The sequence below is a fragment of the Protopterus annectens genome, chromosome 10.part0, assembly GCF_019279795.1.
Source record: "Protopterus annectens isolate FY-2018-M chromosome 10.part0, PAN1.0, whole genome shotgun sequence".
Lineage (NCBI taxonomy): Eukaryota > Metazoa > Chordata > Ceratodontiformes > Protopteridae > Protopterus > Protopterus annectens.
The window spans coordinates 16,459,244-16,480,163 of NC_056744.1; the positions used below are offsets into that span (position 1 = coordinate 16,459,244).

The window sequence follows — 20,920 nt, forward strand, 5'->3', positions numbered from 1 at the left end:
TATTTAAGAAAAGTAATTATTTTTTTCTTAAATAATGTCATTGTATAATAGCAATAACCCACTTCTGGGTGTGGGTAATGCTGGATTTACCCACTGTTGTCTTTGTTTGGCCACTCGGGCTTCACCCTCATGACCAAACCACACCAACCATGGGTAAATCCAGCATTACCCACACCCAGGCATGGGTTATTGCTATAGCATTGCCTGCACTGCAAATAAAGAGATCTCAGACTTAGTATAGATGAGTAGCAGGGATGGGGACCACAGTACTTGACTTTGACAGTGAAATGGACAAATGTTTTTTTCCAGTGTTTTTATGAGTTTAAATGTTGAAACTTGACTTTAAAATCTCTCAGTTGTAGGAGTCATTGCTCTGCAACTCACAGTTAGAAAAGAGAGATGTCTTTTATGATGTGTACAAATACAAAGTACTGTACCACCTCACTCCACAAAGACATGTCTATATTCTTTAATGCATACACCTCTAAAATTTGACTGTAACCAATTAAGTTATCCATGGCCACAATAATGTATTTCAAATTGTTGTTCTTAGACACATGTACTACAGCCCATCCTCAATAAGCCATATTAATGTTCATTTTAACAGAGATTAAGTAACTGTACCTGATTCAACTTGCTGCTCACAGGCATATAACCTCAGCCCCCTGAATGCATATCAGTGATGGCTTTAAAGTACTTATGTAATTGGCTCTGCTTTTACACACACAGATATTCACCATACCACACTCCAAAAAAAACACACTTTTTTCACACATTTTGCTTCGTGGTGTGTCTGGTTGTAGCTGAAAAGTGTACTTAGACTATTTCACTTACCCAGTTAACAAATACATAAATGAATAAACGAATGAATGAATGAATAAATAAATAAATAAAAATGACTATATGGAGCCACAATCCAAACACAGCAAACTTTCTGAAACTACTATGCACTCTTCAAACTGGAGTTCCTGTCTAGGAAATGTGCACGACCAGAATGGCTACTTGGCAACCAGCATATCTCGGTCTCTTATCATTCTAGTGTATCTGTAGCGACAGATTTGCATGACATTCATGGAATAGATGTGTTTCTAATGTAAAAGCTGATTTAAATATTGGTTAGTGTGCAAAGCTGACAACCCTCATTTTTTTAATCTACAACTGTCAAGAAAGTTTTGAACAGACATTTGTTACTGACACAACCAATTGCAGACAGGAATGCTCACATTGTTTCTGATACTACTATAAGTTCTCTGCTATCTATTTAATTTCTCTGCTTTCTATTTATTAACTAACTCAGCATTTAATATAAGTCTCATTACTTTACCATCAGCTTTTTTTGCTCAGGCACCTATCCCTTTCATGCCATTCCAGCATGAACTAAATTACCACATTTAGCTACTCTCATATCCACTTAACTCTTGTTGTATTCTGTCCCATTCTATGCCCAATTTACACAATTCTCCATTGATATAACCATTTATTTTTCACTCTTGGATTGTAGAATGGCATTCATTTCAAGATACAGGACATCTGCCAGTATTCTGGTCAAAGTATAAAGCAGTTATACAGATATACAGCTTTACTGCAAGGAAACCTACTGCAATAAACAATACAGTAACCCTTCACTCATTGTACTGTTTGTGGGTGATGCAACCAAAGATAAAGCAACTGGCAACTAACTGATCACATTGTGGGTCACAGAGAAATGAAACCAAACTAAAGTTACCAATGGCATCATCCCTCGCTATGGAAGTTCATAAATGGTTTCATATAATAATCCATTCATTTGATAACATCTGGTGCACCATCATTAACCAGTATTTTGGGAAAGACACCTGTCAAGCCACAAAGCTGAACTATCATCCTGATTACAGTAATCTATTCGTCAGCAGTACCATCAGGGTTTGAACATAAGAACAGCAAAAATGTATTTAGTGTAAAGTAAAGTGTGCATTTTTTCCTCAAACATTCACTCACCACCTTTTTTATTAACATCAGTCTCTAACCCTGAGGCACCTTTTATACTAACATCAGTCTCTAACCCTGAGGTACCTCTTATACTAACATCAGTCTCTAATACTGAGGTACCTTTTATACTAACATCAGTCTCTTATCCTGAGGTACCTTTTATACTAACATCAGTCTCTAATCCTGAGGTGCCTTTTATACTAACATCGGTCTCTAATCCTGAGGTACCTTTTATACTAACATCAGTCTCTAACCCCGAGGTACCTTTTATACTAACATCAGTCTTTAATCCTGAGGTCCCTTTTATACTAACATCAGCCTCTAATCCTGAGGTAATTTTTATACTAACATCAATTTATACTAACATCAGTCTCTAATCCTGAGGTACCTTTTATACTAACATCAGTCTCTAATCCTGAGGTACCTTTTATACTAACATCAGTCTCTAATCCTGAGGTACCTTTTATACTAACATCAGTCTCTAATCCTGAGGTACCTTTTATACTAACATCAGTCTTTAATCCTGAGGTCCCTTTTATACTAACATCAGCCTCTAATCCTGAGGTAACTTTTATACTAACATCAGTCTCTAATCCTGAGGTACCTTTTATACTAACATCAGTCTCTAATCCTGAGGTACCTTTTATACTAACATCAGTCTCTAATCCTGAGGTACCTTTTATACTAACATCAGCCTCTAATCCTGAGGTACCTTTTATACTAACATCAGTCTCTAATCCTGAGGTACCTTTTATACTAACATCAGTCTCTAATCCTGAGGTACCTTTTATACTAACATCAGTCTCTAATCCTGAGGTACCTTTTATAGTAACATCAGCCTCTAATCCTGAGGTAACTTTTATACTAACATCAGTCTCTAATCCTGAGGTACCTTTTATACTAACATCAGTCTCTAATCCTGAGGTACCTTTTATACTAACATCAGTCTCTAACCCTGAGGTATCCATTCTTTCACATCACGTTTAGTGTTTCTGATCTTTCAACATGCACACCTTACTAACACTTACTTCTCTTCTTCTCATATTGACACAATCTACCTCATACCACATAAGCCTATCTGCACATTCACCTACCCCACATCTATTACTTGCACTCAGAACAGTCATTCTGTATATATCCTGAGATATTTTCCATGTCCCCAATATATATTTTTTAATAACAGGTATCTCTTACTCAAGCTAAAGAGACAGTGTCCATGCTTACTACCTCTCTATAGGAAATCCAAGCCTCCTCACCTTTGCATAGGCCTGTTACTCTCTAAACCTCAGAGGTATGGAGACATTTATCCAAAGCCTGGCCTTTCCACCTCCCCTGCATCTTATATCCACAACTCAAGCCCTGCTGAATATACCATGATACTTCACCTCCCCCAAAACAACTCCACCTTAAAACTATTTCACTTAAATACACAAAGTGTCTGCATCAAAACAACTGAACTCCATTTCTGAATGTCACAACATACTCCAGGCATTCTCATCCTCACCACAATCTGGCAAAAGAACATTAAAGAGCCTGAAATGACTCCACAAGGCAACAGTATAATTCAACTAGATGTCACAATCAAAACTGGGGGGAGGGGTGGAAGTCACTTACCCAGTCTCATTACACATTCAATAATTCCCCCTATGATACTCCCATATTTAATAATATTAAAATACTGATTACTGCACATCATCAAAACCTTACGAAATCTGTCTAATAGGTGTATTCCTCCCTAAAACAACCACACTGTGCTAGAAGGGGTCTATGTTTCTTGATCGAAATTTCATTATCTCGAACAAGAAACATTAAGACCCATTAAAGTGAAAGTGCACTACATCGAAAGTGCACTTTCGCAAAAGCCGGTTCTCCGAACAGGAAAAAAACAAAAAAATTACTTTAAACAGTATTTTGCAGGGAGTGGGGGGGCTGTGTCCACCACCCCCCTACTTAAATATACTAACTCCGAGATCGCACTACAGTGGGGAAATGGGTATATTTCCTTATCCCCACTGTAATGTGCTTCAGAGAACCGGCTTTAGCAAAAGTGCACTTTCGATTTAGTGCACTTTCGCTTAAATGGGTTCGATCTTCTCGTTGTTGAGAAAGTGTGTTTTCGACAATCAGAAGTAGACCTGCTAGAAGACATCTTCTCCCGGGTATCAGCAGACATCGTACTAGAGACCAGCATACTTGGTGATGTCAAAATTAACTGGGCAACCATTAGCAGGTCATGTATCAATCATTCACTGAACCTGTACAACTTTATACAACTTATTGAACCCCTAACCCACTTTAACAAAAGCTCACATTCTTTCTCAACCCTGGACTGGATCCTTTAACTCACCTCCGAAAATCTACCCCCAAAAAATCTTCAGTCCGGAACACTACTTGATAACTTACTACCACTCAACTTATGTTATCAGAAATTACAACAAGAACCCATCTGTTCTCCACTATAATATAGTCCACAACCTAACAGATTTCAGCATTACCTCTTTCATAGATGCACTCAAATTAATTGGCAGCAGCTAAAACATTTCACCCTAGATGAAGCAACAGAAACTTTTGACATAATTTTTTTTAGATATTCTACACATCCTAGCCCTCCAGAGAAGAAAACATTTGGAAACCAGCCCCATACCTTGGTTAACTCAAAACACTAACCAGCTAATCAGGAAGAGAGATAGAGCCTGGAAGAAGAGGCAGCACAGCCAGACACCTCAGGCCATCCAAACTATAGAATTACCTACACACACACACACACACACACACACACACACACATACACACACACACACATACACACACAGAAGACAAGTACATAGATCTTCTGGGCATCAGTTAACCATCTCCTTAACCCTGGCATATCACCGCATATGCCCAATAAATTTGACTATAACATAGCCCTTTTAACTCCCACTTCATCAACACAGCTGTTTCCCTCCTTCAAAACAACCTTTGTAATCCTGTTATTCATTTTCACAGTAATCCCGACTTAATTTGATCAGTTCTGAAGAAGTCTTGTTATCATGGATGAAAGCACTTAACTGATTGTATTTAATAAAGTTTTGGTGCCAGTAAGATTGTGCTGTCAGTCTGTTTTTTTATGAGTTACTGCATTCAGTATATTAGTTTTTTTTGTTTTCACAGTAATTGTGTTCCCATTTGTTTGTGGTTACTAGATTTTTTTATTGGTTTTGGCATTGGATTTTCTGCTCTGATTGCTAGATCTCTACCCGTTGTACACATCTTTGGGCTTAACAGAGTCAGTAAAAATAGGAAGACTTGTGGGCACTTCACATTTAAAGTGAAACTGATTATTAGATTCTGGACTATGCAAGGTTTGAAGTGAGATGCTGTGAATTACATATCGCTAATTAGATGGGGTTAGTATTAGCAGGAAAACAGTTGGCAGATTTTCTTGTCCTGTAACTTGATTGGTGTACTCAATAGCACGTTGTACAGTGTATCTGGCTGTTTGCTGAGTACATAACAGTACTTCTGTGTGCCTCACTAGATTTTGTAGGGATTCTAGTTAACACCTGGCTCCTTGAAGCTGTTGTTTGAACTACATTTTCACACAGACATTCTTGGAAACTTGGACATAAACTCAGTCTGACAGCTATTGTTTTGGTCCATTTGTCAAAGAATCCCATCTTGGTTGTCTTGTCTGGAATTAATGAAACACTCTGGTATTTGGTGCCTTTCCAACTTCTTCTTCAATCACTGGATTTGGTGAATAAGATGCATTTAAATCAGCCAATTAGCTGTTGAGGCATCCTAGGCATGTATTCAGCTGCAAATTCACTTGACTAAAGGACCCTATAACTAACAGCTATCTTATGGGACATTTTCACTGGGCTTAGTACTGGAATTCTCATTTTGATCCCCAGCCTTCTACCTCTTGTGCTGCATTGTTGGGTTCAGGGTAGTCACTGGAAATTGGATTGCTTGTGGACACTTCCATTTTAAGGGAAATCTAGTGCTGGCTGTTACACTTACTTAACAAACTAGCCTTGTTTATTTTTATCACTAAGTTTGTTGTTGTGAAATACCGTAGTGAAGATTCAAGTTGTTCTGTATTATGTCACACTACATTTTCAGATGGCAGTAGGAGACAATAAGGCTATGTAATATGCACTTTTAAGTGAATTTAACATTCTGCTTCCACCCTACCTTCCCCGTTGCCTTTTTCCACTTGTGCCATGCTCTCTTGAGTGCCCCTCTGTTGACTACCTCTTCATCAACCATTCTGATAGTCCATTCCACTCTGTGGAAAAAGACTTTTGGAGAGCCAGAGAGTACTCTGGCCCCATAATATGTAGCCTGTGCTCCCTTCCTCTCCTGCTGCCTTTCCTGTTCAGGAAGGCCCCTTCACATCTCTCTGGCATGATCTTGTGTAGCAGTACTAATTTTCTCATCTGTCTTCTGGCTGATTTGGTCTTGGATGAGAAGAGCTCCAACTCCTAGGCACCACTCATATCTCTTCCCCTCCATTTCACAAATCTTTCTGGTAGTTTTCCTTTGGATTGCTTCTATAACCAGCTGAACTTTTCCTCATATGGCCTCCAGATCTGCACAAAGTGCTGTAGGTGGGAATCTGACCAGGGCCTGTATAGTAGATGCATTATCTATTTGCTTCTGGTATCTATCTCGGAGAGGATATGCCACAACATTTTTTTGCTGTTGCCACTCTCCCCTCACTTTGCTTCAAGTAGTCCAGTAAAGGTGTGATCACCACCCCCATATACTTTCCTGCTTTATTACAATCAGTTCCACTTCTCTCAGCTGATCTTCACAGCATCATCTTCAATATGTGGCATTTGAGGAGAGTCTAGAGTGTGAATATGGCAGATTTGTGGACTGTAACATCTTCACATGCTCTTTTATGTATTCTGTAACTGCAGAAAGTTGTAATCTGATGGGCCAAATTCTTGGTCTTCTGTGTGTGGTTTGAGGAAGTTTTGTAGCTACTGATGTATTATGAAAGTAATATTGCATCCAAGCATCATGCACAGAGCTTTCAGTGAATAATCATTTCCATTTATATGAATATAGTTTATGATCTGGAGCTTGCAGTGACAGGTTTACTTATGGTAACTTAGGGTTTTCATGTAGATTTTATTTTTTATTTCTTATTTTATATTTGTTTGCCATATTACATTTGTTCTCCATATTATGACTCAGCATGAGAAGCTTGGGTTATATTTTGAAAGGATACCAAAATTTTGTTAGAAATAGTTTTATTTTATTGAATATTTCTTTTATGAGCTTAACACAAAGGAAAGATAATTATAGATTGCATATCAGTGGGAATGTCTGAGTTTTAGTAGATGTATGACAAGGTGGAGTTTGTATATTGTGTGAGAGATGTAAGATCAGGATGCCATATAGCCATTTCTGATCTTGTTTATGAGAAATGTAGTATTAGTTTATCTTTTATTTACTGACTGAGCTAGAAATGATAAAACCGTAATGTAACATGTCTGAAGGAAATGTAGTATTACAATTATTAATGATGTCATTGTGACCAGTAGGCTTGCCATAGACACAGTGAGTCCATTTGTTTTGTATCATAGGCTTATTTGTGTAGAGATTTGGCCAGTCAGAGAATTATGAAAGGTTTCCATGGGAAGGCAGTTGTGGTGAAAGGTAGGGCCTCACACTGGCATCTTCCTCAAAGAATAACTGCATTACATATCTGATTTCCCCAGGGCAATACATAGGAAATTAGAAGTCCCAATGAGACTGTTTGGGGTATCAGTGGAGTCGCAATGTTTTAAAGCATATGCCATAATGAAAAACTAACTACCTGTTGCTTAGCACAAAACTGACAAAGTGCATGGATAAGTAACTATAGCAGTAGGAAAATGCTCCTTACCCCAGAAACAGTTCATACTGTAAGCACATTTGTGACCTGATATACTGAGCAGTTGTGGTGCAGTGCTTTATCATATCATTGCAGGGTCTTTTAAGCTAACCCTTTTATTATGGGAGCATGTGATGAGATATAATTTAAAGGAACAGAAACCACCCCGCAACCACGTTTTTGTTACAGGAGCTCAAGAAGGGGGTATATTGATAAAATACAGATCTGGCATCTTCAGAGTGCTCGGTTACTTTTAAGCCACATTTGAAACACTTGATTCATGTTAGACAGCTAAGAATGTCACTAATAATGCAATGTTTTATAGGCTCAAGCATGCTGATATTTACATTATATAGCAAGTTACAGACTAAATAGAGCCACTGTTGTAGAACGACCATGAGGATATCATGTGTCATGTCATTTTAAGCCTTTTTAGCATAAGTAATGCAACTACAGAGAACTCAATACAGCACACATAACAGGTGCAAGGGAAACACCAAACTAAGAGAGTATAGGAGATGGTTATATCTAGAAAGGGATGAGATGCACTGTGGAGGGCATCAGCAATGATGGAAAAGAGGAAGGGAAGAGTACTTTGTTGGTTAAGAGGTTGACAGTGGGAAAAGGGGATCAGTGGTGGATGGCAATAATATGCAGACTGTCATATTTATTAAATTAGGAAGATGGCTATCTAGAAGTTGTATCAGTAGGTGATCAAAGAGGAGGAAAGCCATAGCCACAGGACAGTTTAAGCCTTCAACTAGAAACTTGAAGGTGCTCAGACTCAGGATTATGTGCTCTGGTGGAAGATGAACTTATGCAGAAGTTGTGGACCCTAAAAAGAAAGGGAAACATTCTTTACAAATTTCTCAATAACATGAACAAGCTGGCATGCATAAAGGCAAGAGCCACAAAGCAACATTAATCTAATAAAGTGGGTCTCCAAAACTCTAATATGTTCCTTCGAAGTCTATTTATTATCCTTAGACCCATGGCATAGAGCATGGCTCGCTGACCATGACCCATCTGCTTGGAGTTTGATTAGTGGCTCTGGTGCTGGAGAAGATGGATGGGAAGGGATAGGAAGGAGTGGCTAGCATTGGAACGCCCATACCAGGAGGGAGGCGGGGTTTCTGCTTGCAGTTTAGCACTCTTCTAGTGATGAGGACTAGTGCTGTTATTGTATAGCACACTGCTGTCAGGTTCAGCATACTGAGGGGATAAAAGATCAGTGATGTTACATGCAGTGATACATGTGACATAAAGCAGCCCCAACCTAGTTCTGGCAAAACAAAACACTTGGCATGCTAGAACAGCATATGTGACATAATCCATGGTTCTCAGCTCCATCTGGCATCCATAGGGATGAAGGGAGGAAGAACAGTTTAATGGGAGATACTCACTGGCCACTGCAGAACAGAGGTTAAAGCCCCAAGAAAACATTTTTTTCTCATCAGAATGCCTTTTGCTCAGTTTAATAAAAGTGCAAGAATGTCACACATAAAATGTAATTTAAGTTATCTCTCACTGTTTCAAAGGGAACATGATTTAAGTTATCTCCCAATTTCCTGACTATATACCACAATGCCACATTACTCTGCACAGAAGTTTGCTCTTCTTTGAAATCTAGCATTATCTCCTTTTGATATTAATTAAATCATTATTTAGGGTGGGAGGTTGGCAGAAGGGTTTTTAAGTGTTTACCTTACAGATTAGCTACTTCTCACAGAGTCTCTCTACTTGAGATCTGTGACAATTCCTTGAGACTACTACAATTTCCTGGCAAAAACTGTTTGAATCTGATAGACCAAAAATACATACTTACCTTGGTAGTCAGTCTCAAGTCTGTTTATTATATAAAATCAGTTGAGCGGTTTCATCAAACAAAGTTGACAATCAGAACTGTTCTGATGGCTGTGTCTGATGAAGCGATAGGAATTATCGTGAAAGCGCTTAGGTTTTTTATTTTTTATCTTATTCTATAAATAAATACAAGATTGTTAGTGCAAGACTGGTGCATTTTGTTTGTTCTACAGTTCTGCTGATTTTGCACCTTTCCTTACCCTGAGCCGTTTTGTTAGTTTCTTATCCTAAACACTGCAGTGTGCACTAGAGGAGTTAGATGTGAAAGTAGGTAACTTAAGTTTTACCTGTCTAAAAAGTTAACTTTTAGTGGAGAGTCACTATTTTTAAAACAGCAAGATAGATTGAAAGGGGGTGGTCACTTTTGCATTCTGGTACTATGGAATACAGTAGGATGGCCAATAAATTTAAATAGTTGAAGGGGAGTAATTTCACAAAATGATAATTTTGTGCTTACTCACACAAGCCAGTAAAACAGAGAGGAAATGAGATATATGGTCAAATTAATATAATGGGAAGGCAACTAGAAAGACAGTGGTGTTTAAGAACACTGCAGTAACAGGTTGGAGAAAAAAATTTCTGCCTGACTCACAAGAGACAGAGCTGTGGTCTCTTTTCAAGTTTTAATATGCAGTTAAAAGCAGAATAGAAGTAAAACACAAGGTAAATAAAACAAATCACAGTATTCAAAATAGAAAAAGGCAATAAAGTAATACAACAAATAAAAAGCAAACTAACCTTTCCATCACAACAAAGTGTAGCAGAGCTTTCTAGTCTAGGTCTCTCCAGTTGCTGCAGATGCTTTATACGATACATGCCGAATGGGGCATTATACTCAATTATGGGCTAGATAAGTGTCTATTATGGAGGGATTATAACCTCTTTTGCTGTTGAGGTGATGCCTTTAGAAATCAAGTGTGCTACATAGAAAGCCTTCCTTACTAAACTATAGACATGGTTGGTCAAAGTTAAGGTTGCAGTCAACTTGTGATCCTAGGTCCCTTACCACTTTGTGGGTACTTAGGTTATTGTTGTTGATTTGATAGTGTGAAGGGACATTGTTTGTGCCAAAGTGAATGATGATGCATTTCTTTGCATTCAGTCTGAGACTGTGACTAATACACTAGTCACTGGTATGTGTGAGATCTTCCCGGAGTACACTGACATCATTTGGAGATTCAGTTGTTGCACCTAGTTTGCAGTCGTCTGCAAACTTGGTCAGCCACAACCCCTTAGTTTTGACTTGAACTTCTGAGAAATATATACCAAGCAGTAGGGGGTCCAGCAATGACCCCTGTGGTACCCCGCTGGTAACAGGTCTGCTGATTGATGTGGAGTCACCCACTTTAATAGTTTGTGTCTGATTTGAGCCAGTTGGCAACCCATCTTATAACAAAGGGATTTACATTCAGTTTGCTAAGTTTATCAGTGGGATTGTCAACTTGAGGTCTGCTGTGTGCACAGATTTACCCTTGTCAATGGCCCTGGTCACATTTTCAAAGAAATCTACCCGATTTAACAGGCAGGATCTAGCCTCGAAAAAGCCAAATTGGGTAGGATCCAAGGTTTGGAGGTTACCTATGTCTTTATTTATGAGGACCATAATGATACATTCTATGGCCTTACAGATGACACTGGTCAGGCTTATGGGTCTGTAATTCCCTGGGTCTGTTGCTAGGCCACCTTTGTGGAGGGGAATAAATGTTGCTGTTCTCCATTCCATAGGAACAAAGCCTGTGGTTAGGTTATGATTAAAAATGGTACTTAATGGTGATGCTAGTTCATATTTTAGTCTTTTTAGAAGACAGCTTGGGATATCGTCTAGTCCCATAGAGGCTTTGTTTTTTTACTTGGACAATGCTTTGAGGACCAACTCTTTAGATATATAGGATGGGGAGATGTTTGGGGGAAGGTTTGGTGTAAGTTAGGAGAGGATAAGGCAGTGAAATTTTTGCCAAACCTATCCGCTAGCAAGTTTGCTATCTCTGTGGGGTCAATGTGTCTGACACCGTTGGTCACTAGTTCTGCACATGCTTGGGTCCTACCTTTTAGGCTGTGTACATAGCTGTAAAAGGCCTTATGGTTATTCTTGACTGTACTGGCTAAGTTTCTCTCAAAGGAATCCTCAGAGGATTTGACAAGCTGTTTTATTTGCCTGTTGAGGCTGAGGAGGGTGCTTTTCCATTGTTGGGGCCTTGCCTTTGTCTTTTTGGACAACAACTTTTTGCATTTATTGTAAAGTTTGTTGATGGTGGATGTCCACCATGGCAGCCTGTTTTTACCTGGGGCTCTGGCTTTGATTCTTTCTGGTACAGTCGAAGTTTGTACACTTATGCAAGTGATTGTACAGGGCTTTAGTGTAAGTTTCGATATAGTTACCACTTCCGGCTGGGGGTGTGGCTTGGAATGGATTAATACCTTCACCTTGGAGGGTATAGTTTGCCTTGGTGAAGTTTTCTAGTCTGATTTCACCCTTTTTGAGCACTGGTATTAGTGCCAGCTCGAAGGTGACTGATTTGTGATCAGTTTTAACTAATGAAGGTCTGACGGTTGCGGCAGTGTATCTGTTTGACATGTTTGTGAGGACTAGATCTAGAATGTTAGTTCCGCTTGTTAGGATATGAACAATTTGTGCCAGGGCATTTGAATTAAAAAAGCCAAGGAAATTTTGTGCTAGTGTGTTAGGGGTACTGTAAGTTTCCCAGTTGATGGTGGGATAATTGAAATCCCCCATAACCAGTGAGTTTGGTAAAATTTGGATTGTCTCCAGTTTGGTCAAGTAGGCTTCATGGGCGTCATGACCCATGGAGGGGGATCTATAACTGGCTATGACTGGAATGGGGGTCTTGCTCATCATAACCTGGACTTGGAGTAACTCCATGAGGCCTTGAACCAGGTTTTTGGGACTGCACAGACATCCACACTTTCTATTGATAGATATGCTTCCAGGGAGTGCATTTTTTGGTTTAAGCTCCTATCATTTAGCAGCATGACCCTTATTTTGTCCTAATTGTTTAATTTCACATCAGTAATGTTGTTTTTGAGACCTTGCCTAAAAAAGGCACTATGGGGGAGGCAGAAGCCTTTGCCAGCAGCTGAAAGCCTAGAGGTGCCAGGTGCAAACCATCTCTGGCAAAGCAGCGAGGTTTGTTGACCATGGCTTCCCAGGCTGACAGGACCTGGATCCCCTTTGAATGACACAAAAACTAAGCCAATTATTGAAATTGACCATTTTTTGTTTATACTGTGACATCATTCTAGGTGAGGGTAGTATGCTGCTCAAGGCTAGGGACATATCTGCCTGGGACACATACTCAGAGAGCTCAACCATGACTCTCTTCATATAGTCTAGTGAAGTAAGTCTCAGGTCATTCACACCAACATGAACTATGACAGTCATAATGGTACTTGTTACTGAGAGACTCGAGTTCATATGTGATCTGATGAATCCTGGCACCAGAGAGGCAGCTGACTGTGACTTTCTCTTTGTCCAACATGGTAAGTGGGGCATCCGTGTGTCTCACTATTGAGTCTCCAATGACAAGAAAATTTGTTTTTTGAGTGTTACACCTTTTGGGCTTGGTGGATGAGACACTGGTGTTGCTATGTGTCATGGGTGCTGTAGGTATGGTGTTAGTTGTAGCAGTCTTGTGTTTTGGACGTCTCGTGGTTTGGTAAGTTTTTCAAGAGAACCTCAGTGTATGTAGACTTTTGTGTTTGATACACACTATGTGTATGAGTAGTGATACCATGTGCATATGTAGTGGTGGGTGAGTCGACAACCTTTTCTGTGTTACTGTTTTGAGTGTCCGAGAGCATGGATTCAAGATTCTTGGTGTAGATACATCTCTGGCACTCTGTACTAGACTGGATTATTAGAAGAGGGTTGTCAGTGTACATGAAGCAATTTCTATACAGCCTCACGAGACCCAAGTTAAGAAGGATGGCATGAGAAACAAGGGTAGTCTAACTGTCCATAAAGCTAGGTTGAAGACTGTTGTCACTAGAGGTGGCTTTTCAGAATCCATCACGGATGAGCTCAGTGGATGGATATTTCTACTTGTTTTTTTTTTCTGGTGGTTTAACAGGTTATAGCTTATTAACAGTATTTCTTTTACTGGAAAAGCACTAAGGGTGAGGGCTACACTGAATTTAACTGTCCAGCTTTGGCACACAATTGAGTGGCAGTAGGTGGTGCTGCATGACACACAAACAAACAGAAACCTGCTGGAATGAATGGCCTAAATACCAGAATCTAAAAACTTGAAAACAAATTTAAAATGATTCAAAAGGACCAATAAGGATGCTTATTGTAAGACCTAGACTGAACTCCCTTTACCAGACAGGGCTCAATCAACACAATATTCTCACTAAAGTGCAGCTAGGGCCCTTCCAATCCAAGATGGTCTGGAAAATGTGCTCAGAACAAACAACCACTACAGACAGACCCAGATGCAACAAGTCTGTAACTGGACTATGCTACAGCTACTAGCTACCCTAGTTTCAGTGGAAACACTAGAAAAGGTTTAACACAGCAGAAAAACAGCAGTGCAACACTAAAAAATGTTTAAAACAGCAGAAAATCACCAAGGAAGCTCTAAAGAGTATTTTAAACAGCTAAAAGATCAGTTATTTAAACACTGCTTGTTGGGAAAACCAGAACAAGCAGAACAGGTAGTTTTAAAACAGTGAACAATGCCAGTAAATGTACTGCGGTGGTAGTACTGCGGTAGCGTTGTAGCCTCACAGTAAGACGTTGTCCTGTTCGATTTTCAGCTAGACCATCTTCTGTGTGGAGACGTGTGAATGGGTGTACCTTCGTTGAAGGTTGTGCATCAGGGCTGGCAACTCTGCACGTAAAAATCTACTGCCAATCATTAGCGGACTGGAGTTCCGCTGTGGCGACCCATAACCGGGAAAAAGCCGAAAGACGCAAAAACTGAACAAACAGTGAAAATAGAAAAAAAAGCTTTGTAAACAGTGAAAACAGCAATAACATTCTATTTAACAGGCACAGTAATGCAGGCAATTGCAGTACCTGAATTTTTTGAATAGCAATTTGACTAAAAACAGAAGTGAAATAAAAATGGTGAACAATTTCCACAGGGGAAATTCATCCCTGGATTGGCACCTATGTCTCTAATGGACACAGGTAAACTGTAAATGGTTCATCTCCCAAGCCCATGCTTACACTTATCAAGGGTATCAGTACTTGTCAGAAATTTGGGGTACATGACTAGGTTTAAAATGGCCCTTGTGGTCATTAGCCTAATAAATACCTATGAACCTATGAACCACATGTAAACTGTGCAGTCATATCCAAAGTCACACGGTTATCATAAAATAGCAGCTGTTTTGCTTTAATGTTGTAAACTTTCACAATTCTGTGCAATTTTCTTTTCTTTTTTTTCTATAAACAGAATTAATTTTAAAAGAACACAAAGATGAATATCTTGTACATTTTTATATACAGCCATATAAAGATGATTATCTAAGAAAAGTTACATCAGAAAAGCATACTATTACATATTTCAAGTTTTAGAACTCACTGGAGCAGGAGGACGGTGTTCATTTAATCCTAGCATGGTGAGTGCTTCTTCCTTGGGGTCATTCTTCTTTAGAAACTGGTTTGTTGGCTTCCTGCATGGGAAAGGATGGAAAACAAGAGAAAAAGTGACTGTTGTGATCTGATTGAAACAGTTCTACTTCTGTTTCCTTTCCAAGCCATGGCATATGATTATTATATGATCTAATAGTATATGTATTTGCAGTGGCAGACACTACATGTACAATCAAAGGACGTTGATCACAGACTTTTTGTTATGAAATGTGATCAGCCAATCCCATTTTTTTCTGAAAAAAGTTTATGGAATCCCTTCTTCTTTCAAAGTGGCAGTTAACTGTTACAGCTGTAGTCAGTTAGTAACTGTCCAAAGACAAGTAGTCAAGATGGAGGACAACATACATAGCATGTGTGGGATTACTGATAATGCATTGTATTGTGCGTTGCAAATGGGAGTTTCTCTTTTCCCTTCAGCTTTGTGACTGAGGAGTCCGTGTATATACATTCAAGAGGTGCAAGAGGCTTGAATCCACATTGGGAGTAGAAAGTTTGCCCTCTGCACTCAACTGTCCTAGTTTAAAAGCAGCATTACTACTGAGAGGGCTATGTATGTATGAGCTTTGTTTCTGGAATGTGTAATGCTACTGAAGTGTTTCATTTATTATGAGAAACATCAAGGCTAAAAGATGAGCAATTCTGTAACTGTGACAGAAGAATCAAGATGAAGCTATGAGTTTTGGGAGCATGTGACTTAGTTTACATTATATTTAGTACTGATGAGAGTCCATACCAAAGAATTATAAATATTGTGGTTTCATTCTGTGAATTATAACTGGACATTCATCACAAAATGGATGAGGACATGCTCAGAATATTTATTTAGCAGGTTATAGCTTTTCTTCTAAATTCAAGCTCAGCTGATTGGAACTGCCAGCCAAAAATGTATTGGAAAATGGCTGTCTAACACCTGTCCAAATTATTGAGATGTTTTAGTGAATATGCATCACAACTGTACAGCACCGGCATGGATCTGCTAGTAATTCCTAAGATTCATATGGAATTGGAAGGCCGCTAATCTCATTTAATTATATATTTAATCTTTTGGTAACTGTGTAGCTTTAAGGTGAAGGTTGGTCATGCAACATTGAACTGTGGGACAGTGTATGGTAAACCAGATTGCTCATTCTTTGGAAGAAAAGACCGTAATGGGGAAGTATTTCATCTTCTGAGGTGCAATGACATCAGAGATTACTAGAAGGAGTAGGGTGCTCAGGGAGCATAGGTCCTTGCTGGAGGTATTTGTGATAAAAAGCAGACATGTACAAGCCATTGTAAACACGTTTGCATGCAAAACAACTTTCAGTTAAGCTGAGTTTGAGACAATATATACTGAATAATTCTCCTTCATGACCTATGGCATACAATAAGTGGAAATATTGCACAGAATGCAAAACTTAAAGCTAGTTGCATACTACAAAACATTATAGTCCACTTCATTTCTGTTAACTCTGTCAATAAGATTGTTTGTATCACCTGTGTATAGCTTAGCAACTCCTCTGAAAGTAAATATAAAGAAAAAGTGTGCTTAAGCCATGATGATTTGCTGTAAAGGTAAGTTTTAATGCCTTTTTGAAAATCAGTTGGTCTGAGAAAGATTGTAGGATAATGAAATAAATTCCAAAGCCTATGCCCAAGACACGAGAAAGCTTCTATGGGATCTAATACAGAGTAGTGATGTATATAGAAGGGTTATGTAAAGTTAAGAGAAAGAGACAATTTAGGACAGAAAATTAAGCACAGTATTTTATAAAAGCATAACACGTATTATGTAGAAGGCAGGTGGACAGGAAGACAACTATTTATTTACATTTCATCTGTAGTGCAGCTATACTGCTGCAGGGCTAGCCACCCGGCGGTGTAAGCCTTGGCTCTAGATGATTGTCAGTGTTGAAGTAAAACACCATCCCCATGTGTAAGTGGGAAAAGGGGTTGTGGATGGATTGATCTAGTGCAATTATATTAAATGGGCTTCGAGGAAAGTTAGTTTTAACAAAGTGGCAGAGGAAGTCATAGAAAACCCATACTCAGATTATGGCATAAGTATTTACGTAATCAGACAATATTCTGCTGCAAAACTAAGGTAGTTAACAAGATGAGCTGAGCTCAGTTATAAGAAGAGTTTATGAAAAGAACATCAAGGTAGTTTGAAGAAATTATGGCTCAGTTCAGCTAAAGTCTTGAACACTTCCAATGTTCAATTGTTTTGGCTTCCTGTAGTTAGTGGGACCAAGTTGGATGTGGTACACTTAATTTAACAGCAGTACCAGAAATAATTGCTATCTTTAAGTAGTTTTGAACCGAGTGAGTCCTTATTTATAAACCAGATGAGTAATTTATATGTCTCTGTCTTTCTTGTTCTTTTGGCTTGAATGAAAACATTTTATCTCCATACAGAACCAAATTGTTCACAAATAAAACCCCACCAACAATGGGAGGGACAAAGATGAGGGATGCAATATACTGGAACAAAAGGAGAGGTGGTTTAGTGGTCTTTGTGAGACACTGACATTAATTGAGAAGAAAAAAATGGACTGTAAACAGCCCAGTGGAAAGCACTTTAAAAAGCCAGAGTGTGCAGTTTTGTTCAAGCATGCATTTGATGAGCATTTTTGGAATTGGGATGGGTATAATGGAGTCAATACTTTCTTAAGTGATCAATTAAAACTAATCCAAGTATGAGTTAATCTGCACTTTAATAAATGGCACTGGTGAGAATGAAAAGTGAGGTAAGTGTTTTGGCCAGGTTTAACCCCCACATTGCTCATGTCATTAGGAAATTATTTGTATGACACATGATATGACCAAAGTTAGATTTTTTCTGAAAATATTTTAAATCTATGAAAATAAGTGAGCTAGGCCTGTAGATTAATCGCTGCTGAAATAAGCACATCCATTAGTAAGGGGAACAGTTACAACCTATTTCCAGATAATAGACTAATGGACACTTTTAAACCAAATAACCCCAATCGGCCAGCTTATTTTATGAGGTAAGAGGGAAGTTAACTATTCAAATGAAACCCATCGAAATGTAAGAAGAACATCCAAACAGCACACAGGCAGAAAACAAAAGTGTGAAATGTGTCCTGTACCTGTGAGGCAGTAACATTTACCTGCTCTTAATGCTGCAGTAATTCTGCCTTATACGGATTTTGAGGCATCTCACAGTGCTATGGCATTTTCTGCCTTCCTTATACTAAGTAAGTTGCTATTCATTCATTAATTTTCCATTGTCAGCTTCACAAGATGTTGACGTCTATACTCCCATACATCTGCTAGACAGGTACCACTTCTGGATGGGATGTCAGCCCATCACAGAAGTTATTTTTCCAGTAAAAAGAAAGTTTGCAACACAGAAGTCATCAAAATGCCAGAATACAATCCCTTTAATCCTTATTTATAAGTTATGTACATTAATTAAAATATATAATTAACAGTAAGGATAATGACGTGAGGAGGTCAGTATCCCATACATTTTCCTCTGGCATAACAATAACTTACCCATCCTAAGGAGAGTAACATAAGAAAAATGCAAGATGATATGCCTGAAGCAATCAGGTCTGATGGCTAAATACGAGCTGTCCACAAAAAATGGACTTTATCATAATGCTCTTCAGTGAATGCTATTAAATGAAAATGACATCACTAAAAATGTCAGAATACTGTTCCATGTGGCCACAATGGCCCCTTTCCTACACATCATCTCTGAATTCTTCAGAACAAGTGCCATTTATTGGAAAAATAGCAAAATGTCGTTCACTTTAAAAAGGTTACATGTAGAGTAACCCTCACCTGCCTCCCCATTCAGAGGGCTATACCCATCTGCACCCCATTACTAAGTTACTTTGATGTCATAGAACACTGGGTGAGGGCCAAATGCATTGTCAATCAGGTCACCATTTGGACAAAAGACTAGTAATAACGTATATCTTTAAACAGTTGTGTGACTCTCATGGACATTTAAAAATGGCGTACACAAAAGAAGTTAGATGAGAGTTGATTCGGACATGCCAGCTCATTCTCTTGATTAATGAAAGAGCTGTAAACTGTAGTCAACATCAGTCTTGCTTTCATACCTCTCAACTGTAAAGATTTTTGCAGAATGTCCAGATTTTTGCCTCATACTTTTGGTCTGTTTTTCATAAAATTGTGGTTTTCTGTCAAATTTCTGTCAAATTAGAGGCAACTCATTAATGATTGGAGTTAGAAAATAATGACAGACATTTGAGTTTCATATTTCATACCCTTCAGAAAATTCATGCTAATGCAAAACCTGTCATTCTATCAATGTTCTATGTTTGTAAGACCAATATTTAAAAACTGTCCCTATTTTGGGGTGTTTGTCCCATTTTTATTTATGGCTTTGTCCAGATTTTTTTGCCCCAAGAGTTTGAGAGTTATGCTTGCATCTACCCCCCCCCTGAATTTAATTGTCTTCATTTGTTTACTCTGCCAATGCATGTCAACTGACTATCATTTGGAAAGGCTGGTTAATGTATCCACCACTGCATTTAGGAAAAGTCACCCGCGGTGGTGGTGCTGCGGTAGCGTTGTCGCCTCACAGTAAAACGCTGTCCGGTTCGATTCTGAGCTAGAGCTTCTTCTGCGTGGGGACATGCGTGAATGGGCGTACCTTCATTGAAGATTGTGCGTCAGGGCTGGTAACTCGGCACATAAAAATCAACTACCAATAATTAGTGGACCGGAGTTCCGCTGTGGCAACCCCTAACCGGGAAAAGCCGAAAGACACAACAACAACTTTCTCTCATTGTCAATTAAATGCAAATACAAAATGGCATTTTTTGTGAAGAAGATTGAACATGGCTTCTGCTGATTCTTGTGTATGTTTATGACAAAGCTTGAGTGGTTTCCACAGAAAATCTATTCCATTTACCCAGCCAATCAAACTGCCTTACGGTCTGACACAGCATGACAAAACTATCTACAGCATGCTAAAAAAGTTTAAACTAGCATTTTAATTCTCTCTCGTCTGTAGTTAGCCTTTCAGGTGAATCGTTTCTTGAGAGATTAAATAACAAACCAGCTTTCGAGCCATTGTTTATAGTTCAAAATGCAGACAGTCATTTAAGACAAGGAAGTAAATTGATGGCATTTGTGAATACAGACTATGTGCGTAACATGTTTTACCTGACTGGCTCATAGACTACTGCTTGCAGCGGTGGCGGTGGTTTTTGTTGGTACATCTTAATAATACTGCGGATTTCTTGGCTTGGTTCTGGATTAGTATCCTTGTCTGAAGATAGCACCATATCTGGAGGACTTCCATCTACAAATACAAATATAACATTATAGTGAATTTCAGTATCATAATAGAGGTGGATTACTCTGTAATTCAGGAAAGGACTGGCAAATGCTTGTGCAAACTGTGCAGAATCTTCAATACTGCAGAATGAGATGATAGATAAAGGGAGGCTTTTTTCTTAATTTTTAGACTTGCAGGAATGAAATCATAATGTTGTATGCCTTTTACTTTTCCAGCTTTAATTCCATGACCCCAACTGCAGCACAGGCACTCCAGATGGATCTCCTTGTCTTCATGACTTAACTATAGTTTCACCCCAAACAATACTTCTGCA

General features: G+C 38.8%; 1 protein-coding gene across 3 annotated transcripts in view; it reads right to left on the bottom strand.

The window, feature by feature from the left end:
• MYO15B (myosin XVB) overlaps positions 1 to 20,920 on the bottom strand; it is a 1,190,858-nt gene that overhangs the window by 571,747 nt on the left and 598,191 nt on the right. For all 3 annotated transcript variants that reach the window (XM_044084949.1, XM_044084950.1, XM_044084948.1), the window contains exons 18-19: positions 20,472 to 20,610; positions 15,253 to 15,343 (exon numbers count right to left, since the gene is read on the bottom strand). In XM_044084949.1, the coding sequence (XP_043940884.1) occupies positions 15,253 to 15,343; positions 20,472 to 20,610 (230 nt within the window). The remainder of the gene's footprint in view (positions 1 to 15,252; positions 15,344 to 20,471; positions 20,611 to 20,920) is intronic.